At 46.6% G+C, this 21,308-nt stretch overlaps 1 protein-coding gene across 5 annotated transcripts in view; it reads left to right on the forward strand.

Moving 5' to 3' along the window:
* Positions 1-19,617, forward strand: part of LOC120950660 (la-related protein Larp4B) — a 52,747-nt gene extending 33,130 nt beyond the window's left edge. For all 5 annotated transcript variants that reach the window (XM_040368879.2, XM_040368881.2, XM_040368884.2 and 2 more), the window contains 6 exons: positions 5,286-5,988; positions 6,070-6,319; positions 6,406-6,546; positions 6,640-7,011; positions 7,099-10,843; positions 11,589-19,617. In XM_040368879.2, coding sequence (XP_040224813.2) covers positions 5,286-5,988; positions 6,070-6,319; positions 6,406-6,546; positions 6,640-7,011; positions 7,099-10,843; positions 11,589-12,004 — 5,627 coding nt within the window. In that variant the 3' untranslated portion in view covers positions 12,005-19,617. The remainder of the gene's footprint in view (positions 1-5,285; positions 5,989-6,069; positions 6,320-6,405; positions 6,547-6,639; positions 7,012-7,098; positions 10,844-11,588) is intronic.
* The last annotated feature ends 1,691 nt before the right edge of the window (positions 19,618-21,308 follow it).

Consider the following 21,308-nt stretch of genomic DNA (forward strand, 5'->3'; position numbering starts at 1 on the left):
GACAATAGTGTTGGGTAAATCTGATTCAGATTCATGAATCTGAATGAATCTTTGGAATGATTCAATGAATCTGTATCTCGGATGGAAAGATTCATGAATCTCAAATATTGATGAATCTTCAAAGATTCATGAATTTCGAAAGACTCATTAATCTCGAACGATTCATGAATCTCAAAAGATTAACGAATCTCTAGGGATTCATGAATCTCTAAAAAATCATAAAGCTTCTTGGCGTAACAACCTACGTGGTCATGCCAGCTTGTACAGGCTATCGAGACTTCTTGGCAAGTACCACGCAGCCGGATAGTTTGTTTTGCTACGGGGATACGGCCCATGCGAGGCTTGAACCCACAACGGGCAAGTTTTAGCTGGGATTGAGCAAATTCAATATTTTGGAAATCATACATCTCTAAAGATTCATGAATCCCTAGAGTTATATGAATTTTAATGGACTTATGAAGCTTATAGATTCATGAACCATACGAGATTCAAGAATATTTAGAGATGCATGACTCTTTGATGATTCGTGAATCTTTGGAGATTCATGATTCTTTGAAGATTCGCTGTCGTTTGGTTTGCTTATAGAGACTTTCAGCATTTGAGCTTCATTCGTCTTTTTCATAGATTCGTGAATCTTTAGAGACGCGTGAATCTTTAAAAATTCGATTCGAGATTCGAATCACTCACCAATGAAGATTCATATGAATGAATCGCAACGAAAGATTCATGAAACCCAACACAAGACGGCAATGTTAATAATAAAAAAAATTATTTATTAGTTTTCTTTGAAGAATATGCTAGCAAAATCATGTTCGTTCATATAGGTTCGCAATGTTTGTTATAAGTTGAGCGCATCTTAGTGCCTTTTCTTACATTTTTTTAATTTTTAAAATCAATTCTTTTGCCTCCAAAAACGTCAACACACTGTAAAAGTGATAGTCTTGGAGAATATTTTTTTGGCAGTTGATGTTTTGATTTTCCCTCCCATGATCATTTAAGTTAGAATGCTGTAAATTCAGCATGTTTTAGTATAAATATTTATCAACTTGTTTGATTGACACATTGCATCTTCGTTTTTAGCCTTGTAGAGAGTTTTTTTTTACGATTTTTACACATGCTTTACTACTATTACATTTTAAAATCTCATTTGCCTATTTTTAAATTTTAATAACCACTTTCGCGTGTCAGTTTGGTGTGTTCGTTTGTGTGATGACATAGCCGCCAGCTGCCATAAGTCTAGTCCATATCCATAAATCTAATAGGAAACATTAAACTTTTTACTGTATAATTTGTTAGCATTTTGTCATGATCGTGTGCATGCACTTCTTGAAAACAAAATTGAAGCTTAGATATTGAAGTTGAAAGACAAGATGTTGAAGAACATTGCGTTATTTTACAAAGATAGACAGTAGAAAGATATTCCCCGACATTCCAAAATCCCTTCAGTGATCGTATTCTGGCTCGATCACTCTTTTGCATCTCTATTTCATCACAATATCCTCAAATATTATTACACCTTCCCTTTTGCCCCTCTGAGACCACTCTTCCCATTGTGATCTAGAGCGGCTAGAGGGGAACTTTGTCGGGTTTGAACTTTCGATCGCGCGCGTCGTCGTCGTCTAGCACACTGATTAAGGGCATAAACTCGACCGACAACAACAACTGGGGTGCGCTTGATTTCGTCGCCGCGTCTGTCCCGAGCTAGCGGCGACTGCCTGCTGATACCCAACGGTACATTTCCTCTCCCTTCCCACCCTATTGTGTCTATACTTAGATTATGTCATCGGCTACTTGCCCTCTGCCGGTCAATTCTCGCTCGGCGCAACGGTGTGAGCGCTTGCGTGTGCCGCCGGGTCTGCCCCAATGTTGCCTTTTGCCGTTGTCCACTTTCTACACCTTTGCGGATGCAGGAGGATGCGCAGGGTGGGGTGGGGTGGTGTTACTGTGCAACAGAAAGTCAGCACATATCCACCCCCTACTACTACTACTACTGCCACGACACACACACCATAGAACACACGGAAAGGTCTTTCTTTTCCCGGCATGGTTTGCGCGAGCGCTTCGACCGATTGGCGAACGAAAATAACCTACGAACTCTCTCTCCTTCTCTTCCTCTCTTTTTCGCCTTTTCCTGGCTGGCGGACTGGCTACACCTCTTGTCAACCCCATTTTGTCATATTCCGGCACACGGTGTGTCCACGCGGCAGCAGCAGCAGCACTGCGTCTGTCTATTTCGGGTTCGGTCTACGACGCTGCGCCCCCAAACAGCACGTCCTCCTGGGCAACACCATCTCTCCATCTTACCAAACGGCTTGTCACCAACACCCTGGTTTCGTCTTCCCAGCTGTGTGCGCCGCTTGGTGATGACAGATGGGGGTTAGAACTGACTTGACCGACTGAGTCTAAGTTTCGCACCGATCCCGAGAGAGTCATTGCTCTGTGCCGAGACTGTAGCATGAACGAACTCATCTTAGCTCTAGCAGCTCCCGTTCTCAACACGCCTGGCCCCGGTACTATCGAGACACGATTGTCGTCTCTTCCCCAGCGCATGAGGGAACGGCGGCATCCAAGAGCCAGATTTGGATCATTCGATGTGTGTCTGTGGCCGTTGTTCCATTGCCCGCGCCCTGACACCGCGTCCCATCACGGAAATTCGGCAAATTGTTGGAGTACACAGTCTGAGAGAGCAGGGAAAGGGTTTCTCAGGGAAGTTGCGCAAACTCGTGTCTCGGCCGTCGACTGACCTCCAGTAGTGAAGACCAGGGGCTATTTTCTTACTATGCCATATGCTTGGTGCTGGGAAGAGCGATAATGCTTCAGTGAAAGATGGCATTTAAAGGCCAAAAGAACACATTCTCTTCGGGTTGTAGTTGAGAATGCTGTAGCCTCATCTGTTGGAAAAGTAATTTCACATTTTAAAACTGGAGATGAAAATGAAACTGAAATTGAATCATGAAAACTAACTAGCGATACTACTTCAGAACCTTCCTATTGGAGACTGGTAAACCTTTCCAATACAACAGTTCCCCTCTATTGGTATGGTTTTGTTCCTTGGTATTGGTATGGTTTTGTGTGTTCCGCCTTAGCAGAGACGAGACAAGGTAGAATGCATTCTAATTTGGCACCCCAAAACTCATCCACATCGTACAAAAAAAAAGGAGTCTCCCTTTCCGTTCGACCAACGAAGCGTGTGTGCTTCCAATGAATTATTTATGAAGTTCTTCCGTGTGCGGTTGGTGCACCTTCTTGTTTTGCTTGTCGACACACACACGCACACACACAGGTCCAAGGTAAAGTCCGAATATATTGGGAAACGCGGGGAGTGTTCGTTTGCTTCGCCGGTGCTCTGTTACACACACACACACACACCCCACAGGACAAGGGTTAAGAAGTTTTCCGTTCCGAAATCGTTCTTTTAGCCGCAGCTAAAGAAAAGTCTATCATGTGGCAGAGTGTGTTCGGTTGGGATATGTTGGCGCTGGGATATGTGGAATTGGACTGACTGGCTGTCCGGTGTTTTCGTGATGCAATTAAGACTTACGAGTCGACAAAAAACTATTGGGGCGTTACGCCACGAAGAAGAATTAACTCTGAAAGTATAGGAATATAATTGCTGACAAAGATTCGTCATGCATCATGTTGGTTTTAAGGTTTTTCTTTACATTTTCTTATTTCAAACTTGTGGTTGTGGTTGCAATGTTGCAAGCAAGCTGGTGGAATAGTAATGGGAAAATGAAGTTTTTGTCGGAATCGATTCCGGCTAGTTTCGCAGTCTTCTGGAATCGATTCTGGATAGTAGGTCCGCAATCAGTTTCCGGAATCGATTCCGGCATCGGCTCCGGAATCGGAATCGACTCCGGAATAGATCCATTATCATGGAGATTTTCGCTCCGGAGTCAACTCTGGAAACGGCTCCGGAGTGAACTTCGGAATCGGCACCGGAATCGGCACCGGAATCGGCACCGGAATCGGCTCCGGAATCGGCTCCGGAATCGGCACCGGAATCGGCTCCGGAGTCGACTCCGGAATCGGCTCCGGAATCGGCTCCGGAATCGGTTCCGGAATTGGCTCCGGAATCAGTAATTGATTCCGAACATGGAATCGGAATCGGGTAGGTTCGATTCCGAGCTCCTATCACTACTGTGGAAGTTTGCAATCGTATAAGGGAGTGTTGCAATCGACTAGGGGAATTTTGCAAGTATACTGTGGAGCTGTCATCAGACTATGGATGCCGCTGTAAATACCCCACAATATTTTCGTTAATTTTACTAACTTATCATGTTTAAGTATGGCTCCGCAGCAGGATATATTTAGTAGTCATTTGTAGAGAGCTGAATGCAACACGAAAACAAATTCAAATGATGTTTTTAAGAAAACATCATCGGTATCAATTCGAAGCTTTCTGCACCGGCACCCACAGTCTGATGACAGCTCCACAGTATGCTTGCAAAAATCCCCTAGTTGATTGCAACACTCCCCTATATGATTGCAAACTTCCACAGCTTGCATGCAACATTCCCCTATCGATTTGCCACATTCCCCTACCGATTTGAACTATTCCCCGACCCTAAGAGATTGAACTATTCCCTTATATGATTCGAAACCCTGTAACCTTTTTGTTTGAATGCTATCTTGACAATTTAAAATGATATGTGACAAAGAAGAACTTGTATTCCATCATCGCATCAATGTTTGTATTCCATCATCGCACAGAATGGAGGAATCTATTATTAGGCTTGTGCTAAATTTGTAACCGCATTGGGGAATTCCTTCCTTTTTTACTGCATTTTATGATGCATTAGTCGCCTTTGGAGCAGGTTGAACGTATGGTTAAATCTAAAGCGTGTACGAGTGGAACTTTGCTGTAAATTATTATTTTAAGAATTTCGACATGGAAGTATCGACTTTCGATGTTAAATGATTTCAAAGCCCTCGAATGAAGTTTTTGTTGAAGCAAATAGCAAAAGTCTCTTTTAAATGGTTTGAAATTGAAAACGAGAATCAATTACAGTGAGGAAATTGAAGGAACATTCAATGAAAAGCCATTCGTACACCCCTGATCTGTGCACCAATGTTCAATGTTTTTAGATTGCGGAGTGTAAAGATGAACGAAAGATAGAGGTGTTTATTGGGGTTTAATCTTCTTCTCTATTGCCTCCCTCCCTCACTCTGTGATAGATGTAATCAATAGTAACCAACTTTACTCGAAACATGGTTTCCCTTTTCTACGATTTCTAATCAATTTTCCTTGCTCTTTTCATGTCTCCTTTTTTTCAAAAATACAGGCTACGTGCTGATGAATGGTGTCGACAACACAACAGGCTTACTGTCCACAAACGCTTCTAGCGCGGTTTACTCTGCCCCCGGCGTGGGAGCGGTCTCGGTCGCCACAGTCATCACACCGACAGCAGCAGCGGCAAGCACAATCATAACCAGCGGAATGTCCAGCATGACGATCGTAGCACAGCAGCAGCAGCAGCCAGCACCACAAGCCGCCCCGCAAGCGGTGGACTACAGTGCCCTGAACGGAACCGCTGCTGCGAACGAAGCATCGACGGCTGCTTCCAACGCCGCCGCCACACAGGAGTACTACACGGAAGGCGGCACCTCGCCTGCTACGGCGGCGCCCGTTACCAACGCTGCAATAATAGCCACGGCCAACACTAGTAATAATAGTTATAGCACTCCTGCCCTCGTCAGTAGCCATCCGCCGAGCAGCAGCAGCAGCAGCAACAATAATGGCGTCAGCAGTAGCATCATCAACGACGGTGCGGCAGTCGTCACGGCCGCCACCGACGTCGGAAAGGTGATGCTGATGGACGGCGGGATGGTGGGGCCGCCAGTAGCGAACAGTGGCGGCGGTACCATCGTCGTTTCCAGTGATAACAACAATCCTACTAGTAGCAGTAGTAGTACCGAACACAACGGGATGCCTTTAGAGCAGCTGAAGCAGCTGCTACAAACACAGCTTGATTACTATTTTTCGCGGTAAGTGTGTGTGTGTGTGTGTCTTTAAATCTCGTAAAATCCCTCCAGCTAATCGAACCACCCCAATCATTCTTGTTGCAGAGAAAACCTTGCGAACGACACATATCTCCTGACACAAATGGACAACGATCAGTACGTGCCAATCTGGACAATTGCGAACTTCAATCAGGTGAAGAAGCTTACCAAGGACATCAAGCTGATAACGGAGGTGCTGCGTGAGTCCCCGAACGTGCAGGTGGACGAGGATGGCCTAAAGGTGCGCCCGAACCACAAGCGGTGCATCGTGATATTGCGTGAAATATCGGACAACACGCCGGTCGAGGACGTTAAGGTACTGTATAGCAGCCATTGGAGCAATGGAGGGGACCATAATTAACGTACGCTTTTTTTTTCTGAATGTTGGTTCCGTTTGTTTAGAACATTTTCCAAGGCGAAAACTGTCCGCGCTTCATTTCCTGCGAATTTGCCCACAACAACTCGTGGTACATTACGTTCGAGTCGGACGAAGACGCCCAGCGAGCGTTCCGGTATTTGCGCGAGGAGGTGAAAGAATTCCAGGTGCGTACCTCGTTTGCATCGCTGCTTCGCTTCGGTTGTCCACATTTTCAACAAATAATAACGATTTTTTTTGTTTGCTTTGTCTGCTTCCAGGGTAAACCAATCATGGCGCGAATAAAGGCCAAACCAATGAACCGGCTACCGATCACACCGGTAGGCGGTGTGCCGATGAAAAATGGACTGAACGGTTTCCGGACGACGCCGCCGCCGGGTTCGGCCGTCGCGGCGGGCGCTGCTGTCGGTGGTGTCATACCGCCGTCGGCCGCTTCGGCCACTGCCGCCGCGGCAGCAGCGGCAGCCGCGGCCGCCGCTGCAATGGGCGGCGTAACGACCGCAGCGTACGATCCGGTACAAACGGCGCCCCTGAATGCGGCCACCATTGCGACCTACCCGAATGGCCAGCGGTACATACTGCAGCACAATGCACCGTTGCCGCAGGGCTACAACACGGCCGTGCACATGTTTGTGAGTGTGGGAGCGATTGCTTTTTTGTGTAGTGCTTTTATTTTTGGTGATGATTGGATGTAATAACACTTGCTCCTCTTCTTTTAGCCATTCCAGCAGCAGCCACTGTACGGCGGCTTCGTGCCATCGTGGCAGCCAGCTCAGGGCAACTATTTCGAGATGAGCCCGTACCTAACGAATGGCATGCAGCCGGTGACGGTCTATCCGGCCAGCGGTGGTGCTGGTGGAACGGCGGCAGGTGCTGGCGGCGGCGGTGGTGGTGGTGCGGCTGGCGGCGGCAAACAGCAGAACGGCCGGTACGGTGGAGTGCCGGGCGGTGGCGGTGGCCACCGGCAGAATCCTCGCAACAAACGCCAATCGCAGCAGCAGCAGCAGCAGCACGGAGGAGCAAGTAACGATGGTCAGTCGGTTACAACGAACAGCGGTGTCGCCGGTTCAACCGGTATGCATCGGCAGCAGCAGTCGTCGGGCGGCGGCTACCAGGCGCAAAGCGCAGGTAGTGCCGGCAGTGGCGCTGCCTCTGGGGCCGCCGGCGTCCAGTCGCAGGTCGCCAGCACGTACCAGGCAAGCGCGGCGGGCGGCGGCGGTGGCAAAAGTGCCGGCCTGCTCGGTGGCAAACCTTCCACGGCCGCCGGCACGACGGCAACCGGTGCGACCGGTATGGTGTACCTTCCCCAGTACACCCACTACCTAACTGCCGCACCACTGCAACATCAGCAGCAGCAGCAGCAACTTTACAGTGGCCAACAGCAGCAGCAAACGGACGGCGGAGCGATGGAGCTCGTTGTGCGGACGGATCTGCAGCGGCAGGGCATGCAGCAACAGCAGCAGCAGCACGTGTACGAGGACGAAACCGGTGCCAACACGGTGCTGGTAGTGCCCGCCTACACGACGGCCGGTGGCGGGCGCAAAAACTCCAGCACAAACGCGTCGAGCGCGACGATCATGTCGCTGGACGCTACCCAGCAGCCGTGGGTGCCGAACCAGCCGCGGCGGAACCCGCGCCGACGGAAGGACGAGATGATGATGCCGATGGACGGCGGTGTTGGTGGGGCCGCGGCCGGCGGCAGCATGTACGGCAGCAGCATGCGGCACGGTACGATCTACAGCGGCAGTAATAGCAGTAACACTAACAACGGTAGCAGCAGCAGCAGCAGCAACAACGGTGCAGCCAGTGTGAATAATACCAGTAGCAATAAGGTTATCATGCATACAACTAGTCTCAACCAATTGGCGCCTTCCACCGGTGGAGGAGGAGGAGGTAGCGGGGGCGGTAAATACCAGGGCCGCGGGGACCGTGGGCGCGGTGGTGATAATAATGGATACGCCGGCGGTCTCATCGCGTCGGAGCATCACGGTGGCGGTGGATACCACTCGCAACAAGGGCACCATCGGAATGCGGCAGCAGCACCGTCTGGCGGTGGGTTGCTCGATTCCAGTTCTTCCTTTCAGCAGCACGGTGCAGCAGGCGGTGGCCACAATAAGCAGCAGCAGCTGCAGGATATGATGCACCACACCCAGCAGCAGCAGCAGCAGTACCATTCGCATCCAATGAGTCAGCAACCGCACCTAGGCCATCATCAGCAATCGCAGCAGCAGCAGCACCACCATTCGTCCTCCTCCTCGGGTGCGAACAATCACCAAACGCAGCAACACAGCAACACCAGTACCAATCCTCACGGCCATCATAATCAGCAGGGAGCGGCGGGTCAGCAGTCCCAGCCGCACCAGCAGCAACACCATGTGTTGCAGCAGTCCTCCCATCAGCTGCACACGGCGCAGCAACAATCGCAGGGCTCGGGATCGCACCATCATCATCATAACCAGCAGCAGCAGCAGCAGCAGCATCACCACTACCACCAGCAGCAGCACCATCAGCAAGCGATCGTCGCGACAGGTGGATCGTCGAACGCTGGAGGCGGTGGTGCTAGTAGCGCAGCCAGCAACGGGGGCGGCAGTACGGCCGCCAGCTCCAACAGTGCCACCACCACCAACAGCAACAACAGCTCCAGCACCACCAACAGCAGCAGCAACAGTACCAGTGTTCAGTTCGATCTCGAACCAGCGGCATTTCCGCCCCTTCCGGGCCACGAGGGACGCAGCCTCATCACGGCCGGGACCGGCGGGACGGCCGGTAGTTCCGCCAGTGGAAACGCCAGTGCGGGCCGCTCCGGCTCGAAAGGGGGTAATGCTTCCGCGGCCGCCGCCACCTACGGCCAAGCAGCGCAGCAGCATCTTCCGGGCGGTGCTGTAGGCAATGCTTCCGGAACCAGTGCCAGCAGCTCCACGTCTTCTACCACCGCCCATCGGAACGATGCGTCGGATGGAGGAGGCGGAGGACTCGCGTCCAGCAGTGCCGCGACAGCCGGTGGTGCGTCCTCCGGTCTGCTATCGGGTCCGGCCGCCGCCGCCGCACCACCGCCCGTCGTTTCGGCCTGGGGTGAAAACCATCGGCTGGCGGACGTCGTCAAGGGTACGGCCAAGGGCGTACGGGCACCGGGTGCGGCGACGGTGGCGGCCATCGTGGCCGGCACGGCGACGGTGCCGGTCGTTTCCGCCAACAGCAGCAGCAGCAGCAACGAGCTTAGCCTGGGCGGCAAGAGCGCGACGGAGCCGAAAGCGGCCACTAACGAATCCGGTCCAACGAACAGCAATGGCGCTTCCGGTGCATCGGGAACCAGTAACCAGCAGCAGCAGAATAATCATCTACCTGTGATAAAAGGCAGCACAAATGCCGCAACGAGTGGTGGCAGTCAAACTGCGTCCACGCTTTCCTCCTCCTCCTCCCACTCCTCCGCCTCGACCGGTACGACGCATTCGTCGGTCGCTGCCGCCAACAGCGCTGCTCCGGTATCGACCGGCACCAGTACGGCCGATAAATCTACCAAGACTGACGTATCGTTGTTGCAAATGGCGGCGACCCCTGTCACCGCTGCGCCGACGACCACCACCTCCCGGGCCACCTCCACCGCGACGCTCGAGAGTGCGGCGTCGGTAGTGAAGGGCGAGGCGGCCGCCTCCGCTCCTCCACCCACGACGGCCAACGCGGCAACGATGACCTCGACTGATTTCACTACCAAATCTTCTTCCTCCGGTACTGCCGCCGCCGCCGCCGCCGCCTCCCCATCCGTCACTTCTGCTGGTGGTAGTGGTGCGGCGAAAAAGCCGTCGACATCGACCAACGCCGCCACAAACACTACCGCCACCAGCCACGCTAACACTTCCTCTGCCGGTAGCAGTAAATCGTCCACCTCGGCGGCGGCGGCACCACAGCCCCCACCGCCAACCTTCTCGCTGCAGAACCACCCACCGTTGGTTCCGCACGACAGTACTGCGGCGACAGCCACCGTGCCCGCCGCCACCCCTCAGGTACGGCTGAGCTACGCCCAGGTAGCGCAGCATCTGGCCGAACAAAGCAAGGACAGCAAGGAACAGGCGTCGTCGCTTCCGTCCCACAATCATCATCACGGTAGCGATAAGCTGACCGGCTCTGCCATGGGTTCCACTACCACCACCGCCGTCAGCAGCTCCTCCGCTTCGTCGGGCGGTGGCGGTGGTGTGGTGGAGAAAGAGAACAGTAATGCATTAGCAGCATCGTCGGAGAGCAACGGTTCGACGGCTGTAGCAGCTTCAACTGCCACCACTGGAGCTACCGTCGCGCACGGTACTGCCGGTGGTAGCGCTGCCGCAGGGAACGGCAACAACAACAACAACACCGGTGGATTCATTGGCGTTAGCAGCAAGCGGAAGGATTCGGGCGCCGGTGGCAGGAGCTCAACTGGTGGCACCACAGCGCACCACCACCATGGTGATGGTTTCCGAGAACAACGAGGTATGTGGATGTGAAAACATGTGCTGTATAGGGGTCATCCATAAACTACGTAATGGCAAAAATGAAAGTACAAAGACACTCCAAAAGCAATCCATATTAACTAGTAACTTAATGATATAATTAATTAATTAAGTAGTAACTGTTTAACGTTCCTCTCTCCTTCCTTCTTTATAAATTTCTGTGATACTCATTAATCTTTTTGTTTTTAATTTGTAAATGTTTCTTTCTTTTTTACATAAAACTGCATATTTTGATACACCCTACGGTTACCAGGTTTTTCAGTTGTTCTCATAGTTGTGGGATACTACATTGACTCTTTCTTACAGAAAAAGAAATTTAGGGTATGGGAATTGGACTATGTAGTACCCTTGTTGGACAAATCCAATAGGAATTTCCAAAAAAAAAACCTTTCCAATAAACATTTCATATAGTTTAATTCCCATCATATAAAGTTCACTTCCACTAAGATAGAGCCAAGTGTCCCACTTCTATGAGCACCCCTGGAAAACCCTGTAAAGTATAACGGTGGAAGGCATCCTACAGTTGTTTCGTAACTTATGGACGCCCCCTTGCGTATGTTACGTAATCTATGGATAACTTTAAAATAACTCAATATACAGAAATGCCGAAGTCCTACATGTATTTTTTATACTACTCTTAACAAAAACAATTAGCATTAGTTATGTTTAGCTTTGGAGCACTGAAAAACATTTCTAACCTCCTTTTTTTCGTTCTCCCCGCACAGATACGCGCTACAATCAGCAACACGGTGCCAGTGGAAACACCAATGCACGCAACTCCAAAGATTACCGTCAGTCTTCCGGTGGTGCTGGCGGCGGCGGCGGCGGCCACACCAATGCCATCGGCTCTGCTTCCCTCCATTCCGGTGCCGGCGGGCTGCGCAATGCCGCACCAGAGCAAAACAACAACAATCACGCGCATCATCAAGGAGGAGGAGGAGGAGGTGGAGGTAGAAGTACCGGAAATTCGGGCAACAGTGGCAATAACAATAATCACCACAGTAATAACAACAGTGCTGGTGGAGGCGCGCCCAAGTCTGGCGGTGCCCGATCGGTGCGCAAGGACTACCAATCGCACCAGCAGCAGCCACAGCAGCAGCAGCAGCAGGCCCACCAGACACACCCGCGCAGTCCCAAATGATGGCGCTTAATATGGATCTAATATGTGCGCGACACACCGAATGACTTTCTCTTCACTACACCTACTCTACGACCTACCACAATGCGGCGGAGCACGTGCGATTTATGAATCAGCCCTTTGCTTGCCGCTGCCACCGCCCCTCCCCAGTACATTGTGTTTTAGTGTATGCGCTTAAAATATTATGGCTTTTCACGATCCGGCGGCTGGGGTGGCAAGTATATAAGTTCGGACGAATGCGGTTGAAGACAGTAGCGCAATGTACAGCGTTTGTGTGCATTGCGAGGATAATGCATAATTCCGTGGGATGCATGGGAAAACGGAGAAAGAGAGAGAGAGAGAGAGAGAGCGAAAGAGCGGGGGAAGTATAGGTAGTAACGATTGGGCGGATTGGCGAATCCTTACACAAGCAAGGAGAATGTGGGCTGGGAAGAGCATACTTTCATTATTGATTTGGCGGAACAAGAAAAAGGAAGGATAGGATCGGTTAGGAGTTATTGTTTTCCTATCAAGTACAATTTATGAAACTTCACTTCATAAATTGATTGAAATGATACACTATACACTAGTTCGAGTGATTCAAACAGATCATGATCATACTATAAACGCAGCATGGAAGAAGGAGCAGCAGTGTGTGTGTGCCTTTTGTTACGCATCTGCTCTGGATACACTTTGATGAATAATTTGGGATTTCTTGTTTTTTATATAAAATAACACTGGAAGTACGTAAAAAGCAAAAAAAAAAAACTGCAAGTACGTATAGAGTGGGAAGTAAATCCTTATAAAAATCAAATTGATAAACGAGTGTGTGCAAAACGATCGCAATGCTCAGAGTGTATAGCTATGGTTTATGAGGGAATGTAAACACGCAGACCAATCAATAATCATCACACGAATCTCAAAACAGTCAAAAGATGCGTAGAGCACCATGTATGAAGATGCAGTTTGATTTTATAACACACACGTGAAAGAAGCTGCCAATCAGGGCATGTACAAGCATATTTAAAGTGCTTGCTTAAGTAGTTGTCAAATAGGCCCCGGCAAATACCGTCGTCGTTGTGCTCTAGCCCTCGCTCTCTCTCTCTCTTTCTTTGTGGCGGTTAATAATAGCAACCGATAAGGGTAGGAGGAGGGTATCCCATATGTATCCTTGCATTAAATAAATAATCTAGCCTCGGAGAGGGGTTGCGGCAACCAGCAAGCAAAACCAGATAGTGATCCCTAGTCCCCTGCAACGCATATACACCTGCGCCTCCCGCAGAGCGTAAGAGAAAAGCCACAGCAGCCACGGCTCCACTTCGGTCCACTTCGGTCCTGAGAAGGAGTGGGTGGTGGTAAGGGGGAGGGTGTGGTGAAACCCATTTCATTTGTGGGTTTTGTAGTGAGAGAGTAGCAAGAGAGAAAGGTTCTAGTAGGTGGTCCATTTGTTTCAATGTTTATGTATGTTTCTTTTTTAGTGCGCCCGTGTGTGTTGTGTTGAACATATGATGATGAAAGAGTGTATCGGATTATCATGCAAAGACCGGAAGAAAGCGTGAAAAGGAAAGAGAGAGCGAGGATGCATTAGCATAGTGAGGAGGGTTTAAAACTGATAACCGCTATCGCTAATGCAAACGCTTTCGTCTTGTTTATTTATGCCTTACTCTAAACAACACACACACACGCGAGCGCGTGCGCTCCCCCAAACGCGGCTCACGCAACAGTGAGATGAATTATTTGTTTTAGTTTTTTTTTGTTTTTTTTTCTGCAATTCGTTCTGTTACTTGTTTTTCTCTTGAATTTAAGCGCATTAGGAAGAGAGCGAGAGAGAGAGAAAGCCCGAAACAACTTATCATTATTTACTTTATTAATTATTACTATTATCTTTATTGGTATTTCTTAAATACGATATGATTGCTACAATTAGTAACTGGTAACGTTAAACACACACACACACCAACCCCCTATTGAGATACTTTTTATTGCAATTCTTTGTTAATTTGTTGATAGTCGATAATCGATCGCGCGCGTGATGATGGGGGGATAGTTTTTCGGGTCTGGGAAACCAACGAGAGAAAGTGTGCGTGCGTGTGCGTGTGCCCTCCGTCGGAAAAAGGGGGGTTAAGGGCATTGCCCAATAGGAGAACGGAATTCTGCTAAGCGTAACCGTTGGAAGCGATTGTGAGCGATAAAACCTGAAAGCAGAAACGGCGAAGCATAAGAAAGTGCAGTGTGTTCCAAAAAAAAGAAAAACATTGTTACTCAAAAAGCGCTGTGTGTTTAAACTGAAGCTAATTGTTGCTTCGCGCTTGTCGTGGAGTGTGGATGAACCTCAACCGATATTGAACGAGACACACACACACACACTAAAATCCAGAGGAAAGAGACACGCAATGCATATATATCTATATTCTCTCTGTTCGTTATACCTGTATATAATCAAAGCAGATGATTAAGGTTGAGATGAGCAGCCCCAGAAGCAGCAGTTGCAGCTGCTGCTGCAAGCTCTGCCAAAACCGTCTCTGGACCATTTGCTCTAGTGGTCGAAAAAAAAAAAAATAATGAAGTAACAAACAAAACAGCACTAGTTAATAGCAAGAAAAAAAAACAACAACCTTGGTTTAGTTTATAAAGACAGTAGACACACACTCGCCGGAGAGTAGTGCGTGCCGGTCGGTGACTAGTTGTAGGGCGGACGGATTGAATTTTGTTTTTGAATTGCAAAGAAATTTGTCTAAGTTTAGCTGGCAGGAAAAAAAATGCGCTACCGAAATGTTAGGAAATGCTTTCGAGCAGATTAATGAGCGCGAAAGGAAGGAAGGAGAAGCAAGCTACTGCCGTCAATACTGCAAACATACACAGAATTACACGATACACACACATATAGGGCATAATTTTATAGGCTGAGCAGTGTGTGTGAGTCAGGGTATACCGGGGATATGGTAGTGTTTTGGATCAACTAAGCTAGTGATGCATCTAAATTGATAAGACTAAGAGAGAAGGGAAGCGCAGTACGGAAACTGAGGAAATTCCTTTTAGAAACACACACACACAAACACAAACACACCCACTGATCTTACCATCTCTATTAGCATGCGACAGAATCGTTACATTTTTACCACAAGAGCGCAAACAAATGGAAATCATCAATGCTTTACAATAATAGAATCGTCATCCGAATGATGCCGCCTTCATTTTATGCTCTGTGCTGTGCTTTAGCGATAGGGAGCGTGGGAGCGTGCAGTGAGCGAACCTTATGAGAACTAGCTCTAACAACTAGGATTGATTACGCTATGCCGATGAAGAGCTAGTTTTTATCTGGATCTTTTTAACAATTGATCGATTGATTTGATCCCATGCGTGACATGATTCGATCGTTACAGGAGGTTTTTTCTTATTGATTGCGAATTGATTTCACGTTGCCCCACGCCTAGGGAGTAAAAATCACAGCTTACATCTGCTTCTAGAGAGCAGCAGCACTACTGCGAGAGAAGGAGGAGCGTAGGCGTTAGGAAGCTTAATCTGCTACCAACCACTTCATTTGTGTTCTGATACTGTTTTATCCATTTCCCAGTTATTTTCTAATTATTGTTTGCTTACATTCCTTATTCTTTTTCTCTCGCAAATGAAACAGTTTGTGATAAGCACAGTGCCCTTTTTTGATTAAATACTCCTATATGAACTTCATTAGATCATTATGCATACTATCTTAACACCGAGAATTCATTTCACGCAGTTCAACGTATCACAGTTAGTGCATCTTTAGAATTTTGGAAGTAGATCGAAAGGATTTAAGCTTCCCCACTGATGCCTCAAGACTCCAACGGTAGTGTAGCAGTAGTGCTGTTGTCTTCATCGATTCCCGAACTCCCGAAGAGTAACGTACAGATACATACAGTTTCGCAGGGCTACTAAGCACACAATAATGCATTCGCAACCGTTCGAACGGTAATGCGCCATTGCGTTTTGCGTCTTTCAAACCGGTTCAAACAAAAACTAAACTAAAACGCACATCAGGTTTAGTTTTATAGCTCGATATCGTTTTGCTGCGCTTGCGGTTTAGATACACACTAGCTTTTAAGCAAACCAAATATGGATTTCATCGTACCTTCGTTTCATTTGATGGGGTCGTGTGTGCGTGTACGTCCATAAACGCGAAGTTTGTTTGTGCGCCACACACAACACTGGCTCTTGTGGTAAAGCGCATAACACGGTAGCATTCTAAGACGAGATTTCGAGCAGGAAACAGGAGGAGCAAGAGCTTTCGTTAGACACACTGTGTGCGCCTTCCACAACACAAACAACACACTACACTATGCACTATAAAAATATGTTCTTTTTTATGTTTTTTTTTTCGATTTGTTTCTGATCCGTAATAAAGATATGTTGATGATGAGTACGAAACCACGAAGCTGGCGGAAGCGAAACTTCGATTGAGCGCGTGTTCGTTTTATCCGGTTCGAAAGAGAGATGCTTTTTTTGGTTCTTTTGTCACTGTAGTAGTTTTTGTATACTGTTGGGGTTTGTTTTTTTTTTTTTTTTTTTTTGAGCGAATAGTAATGCCTTACATCCTTTTGTTTTTCTGATTTTGCGTGAGCACATTTCGGTTCTCTTCTCTCAGTAGCTGTCCCGCGATCCCGCGATCCTAAAAACAATCACACACACACACACCCATACACACCGAACGATTACAGCCGGTTACGTTTGTCTTATCTATTGGTAGTTAAAGCTTTAGTATAAAGTGAGAGAGGAGGAGCAAGCGGAGGAAGAAGAAGGATAGCATAGAGGGGGGGGGGGATGTATTTTCGTTCGATTGTTGGGGTGTGGGCGTGTTGAGGTAGTGTACCGCAGAAAGCAGAAGATTTAGATAGTATGCCAATGCTCCCCGTCTCCGGTGACGGGCGGGTTCGCATGAAGACACCTTTTAGAGACTGCAAAACACTTACAGACGACACACACACGCGTACAGAGCTGAAGTCAGACGTTCGATGCTGTAATAGCTAGTGATTTCTTGACTATTGTTTGTTTCCCCTTGGAGAAACCCCTAAATCAAAGCCGCCACTCGCATTAATCGACGAATGCAAAGAAAAAGAAGAAGCGATACCAGTAGTTTGGTTCCACACGAAAGGATGAGATTTACGCGAGGGAGGAAAAATAGTAACGGAAGACAAAAAAACTATTATATACAACTGTAGGTTAGCTTTGTAATAGAATTGTCGGAGCACACACATACATACTACAAACACACAAAGCTCTCCCTGCTGTGTGTCCGGGAAAGAATGTGAAAGGAATAGGGGGGAGAAGCAGCAAACATAAACGAGACGTGTGCAACACAGCAACAAATTACGATGTCGTTCTTGTGTTTGATGAAATGATAATGCAAAGAAAAAGCATACAGTGTTATGAAATGTCATACCGAGACAAAGGATATACATAGGCGCAAGGTATAATATATAGTTGTTGCTGTGTGTGTAATAACTGCAAGCGAGCTGTGCAAGCGCCGCCCCTCCCGGGCAGAGGTCGAAAGGAGGGAGAGGGGGAATGTGTGTGGTACGGTGTAGTGGTAAACTAAAGAATACTTAGATTTAAACGCGGAAGAGATACAATATCGAAGGTAGTAGAGCAGAGAGAAAGATGTATGGATTATATATATATATACATAAAAAATATATAAATGTAAGGGAAAAAAGTATATACATTATATATATACATTACTATATACACAACTCTAATGATAAAAAAAACAAAAACAAAAAACAATGATTAAAACGTAAGGCACACATCGTTGATAGAAAAGTAACAACAACAACAAAAAAAAAGAAAGAGAAAAGGACATGTTACTACATACGAAGTAAAACAAAACAACAAAACAAAAGAAAGAACACAAACAAACAAACAAAAAAACCTTACCATTGCAGGGTTTCTTATACGCGCGGAATGATACAACGCGATGACAGAGGATGAAGGGCAGAGGGAAGAAGTCTGGCAAAGACTGAAATGCACGCTATCGTTGGGGAGAGGCAGAGAGATAAGGACCGAACTTGGAAGGAGAGAAGAAGAAGAGGAACACATACACATAATACACACGAATATCCTTTCATCCTTTTGCGAACAAAAAGGGGAAAGATACATAAAAAGTGCTGCCACACAACAAATACACACACTAGTTCGGTAGAGTCGGTAATGGTGATAAAGTTACTGTTGAGAAGGAGAAGTGTGGAATGTTAAGAGAGGTGGAGTGGGTAGAGAAAAGTTGAAAAAAGGAGTGGAAAATCGATGAAAAAACACACAAAAATGTGGTAGTAGGAGGATGTAGTAGGTTAAATGAAAAAAAAAGGAAATGAATTAAAGAATACCAACAAACAACGCAAAAACCACACACTCACACACAACAAGGGAGATTAAAAAGAAGAAGGCATAAAACAAAATAGAAACAAAGCGAAAACAATGAATGATAATATAAACCATTACAAAAAGAAATAAACACACACACACAAATACATTGGCTAGAAAGACTGCAGTAAAAAAGAAAGGAAACAAATAGATAACCACGCTCAAACAGAGGAGGAGGAGCAAATCACGCCAAGAAGCGTCGTTCGGGTGTAAACAGCTCCCCAAGTCATATGCGAGTGTAGTAAACGCCAGACAGAGCCGCGGCGGAACCAAAAACATGTGTTTAAACCTAATGTGTAGCTTAAAAATCAAAAAAGTATCTAGGAAGCGCGTATTAATAGTAGCCGCCGTACCACACGTTCGACGTCGCCAAAACAACAGCACACTCACACTCATCTGAAAAAAAAAAAGTTGATATATGTGGTGAAGGGAAGCACGTGGGAAATGCATTAAAATGCATCCACGACGTGTGACAGCTCTTTCTCTGTTGCCCATCTACAAACAACAGTTTCCAGCCCCTCTACACACAACACAACAAACCTACTAGCATCCCTCCCAAGGAAAGCGAGATTTGACCAAGGAAAGTGGAAAAGCAAGAGCACACAACGCATTAAGAATGTGAGAGAAATGCCAGGGAACAGAAATGTGTGCACGTGCGTGTGTGTTTGGTGGTAGTCGTAAACACAAGGGTAAGCGAATTTGAAATGTTGATAATACCTACTACACACACTAGTTGCTCTAGAATATTGAAAACAGTGTAAAACAAAATACAGAATTGGTTGGAGCAGCACCGGACGAGCACGAGCGCGCGAGATGATAAGGAAAAAAACAAAAAAAAAACAAGAAACTAAAGAAAATATGTGAGGAAGAAGTAACAAACAATTGTTGTAAAATAAGATACAAAATGGAGAAGAGCGAAAGAAAACAGAAAGAGAGAGAGAGAGAGAGCTGTTACACACATACGGGCGAAAAACCGTGCGTCGTTACTAGAAGATATGGAAAAATATGGAACAGTGAGAATTGGTGGGGAGAGAAAACAGGCAGGAAGTGAAGGAGAAAATACGAAAAGTTATAAAGAAAACAAATGGTAAGGGTGTAAAGAAGAAAAAAAAGCCGTACTACAGCAAACACACGATAATACAATGATGATGATGACGATGGAGTATAGAAAATAAAAAAAGAGTAAAAAACGAAACTACAAAACAAAACCACACAAAAAAATACACAAAAGAGAAACAAAAAGAGTTGTGTTTGTATTTTTCTATTTTAACTAACGAAAGAATTTCATTTCTTTTGCAGGTAGTGCATAGAACAACTCGTGTGAAACTAGTAACTAGATATTGTACAAAAATGTTGCCAAAAATAAGACGAAAATGAAGAAAAGACCACCCTACGATGATCTGGTCACAGGTGGTTTTACGTCGAAGCGGCGACCCCTGGTGGTCGGTGCTGTAAACATTCAAACTGATGCTGCGATGATATTTATCGAACGAAGCGAAAGATAAATTGCTGACAAGAGATCATCAGAGGAAAAGTTGTGATTTTTGGGAATAGAAGAGGGTTTTTTTTAATTAATTTTTGCTAATCTATTACAAAAAAGGTTTAAATATCGAGCATAATGTGTTCCCTGTCGCATGAATACCATCCCTATCGTCCTGTTTTATCCATTCTAGGCTTGAACCCAACGACGAGCATGTTATTGAGTCGTGTACAAATTGACGACTGTACCATGCGACACTTCAAGTACATTAGCATCTAATTTTCCATCGATTAAAAGTAAGCAAAACTTTCAGAAAGATGTGAAGTACTGAGCCTCATATGGGAATTGACCAACAAGCGACGAACTCCGATGTTTTGAAGTATTGCTCGTACGGCATCCTTAAAAAAGTACTAAAATCACTGAAAACGGAAGTTTAACCCCTCCGCTGTGTAGGCTAAACATTGCTCCTTCGGGTTATTGTCTGTTCTAGTCGATGGAACATGATCTGGCTGACCAGCACGTCTCCAAGTACGATTAGGTGCAGAAATAGAAATTGCATGTTTCAAAATGGTAGGATATGTAAGTATTAAAATACAGAAAATACTTTGAACACTGAATGTCACAATAAAGCGTTCATTTTCGCAAAGAAAGGCACAAGAACTTATACATTATTCTTCACGAAAAGTGTTAACACCATATAATTCCATCATGAATCCAACCACTTCTGAATGGAATGGAAAAATGCAATCTATTGACGTTAAACGATCATCATCGTTATGAAGTTCTTCAATGATAATTTCCCTGTAACTCAAGAAACGCTGCCTGACCAGAAAGTATGCACCAGCTATATGAGTTTTCTGATATATTCAAGTGATCTTTCAGTGATCTCCATTAGTGATTTGCCTTGTATTCATCAAACAGAACACAAAAGAACACACAATCAAATAGCACGTTTTATCGCGTTTGCTCTCGATTCAATCAAGATCGCAGGCCGTAAAAAAAAAACAAATACACCAGCATCAACCACTCGGTATCGGTCATTTCCGCCCAAACTGGTTTCTGTTAAAAGGGGATCGTCATGCGCACCTTACAAACACACACACACCCGCCCCCCGTTTTATGCTCTCCTGACAACTAGCATAGAATGAACAAGACCACAGCACAGAACCACACATGGGTACCGTTTGCTGTGAACGAAACAACCGTAATTAAATCCGCTGCACACAGCCGAGAAGTGAATCGTTTTCGGTTGCATGCCTTTTTTCCCTATGCTGCCGTGTTCTTTTGCCCTCTTGCTTATGGCTCTTATCCACACGGACAGTCCATAACTGCGTAATATGTCGATTTCGAATATTCCGTGGAGGTGAGGTTGTGATCGGTGCATCACTTTTTTTTTCGTGCGTCTTGTTTTGTTTCCATTCCCGAGATGACTCATCGATGCCAGCATCAAAAGGA

This window comes from Anopheles coluzzii, chromosome 2 (genome assembly GCF_943734685.1).
Source record: "Anopheles coluzzii chromosome 2, AcolN3, whole genome shotgun sequence".
In the NCBI taxonomy this organism is placed as follows: Eukaryota; Metazoa; Arthropoda; class Insecta; order Diptera; family Culicidae; genus Anopheles; species Anopheles coluzzii.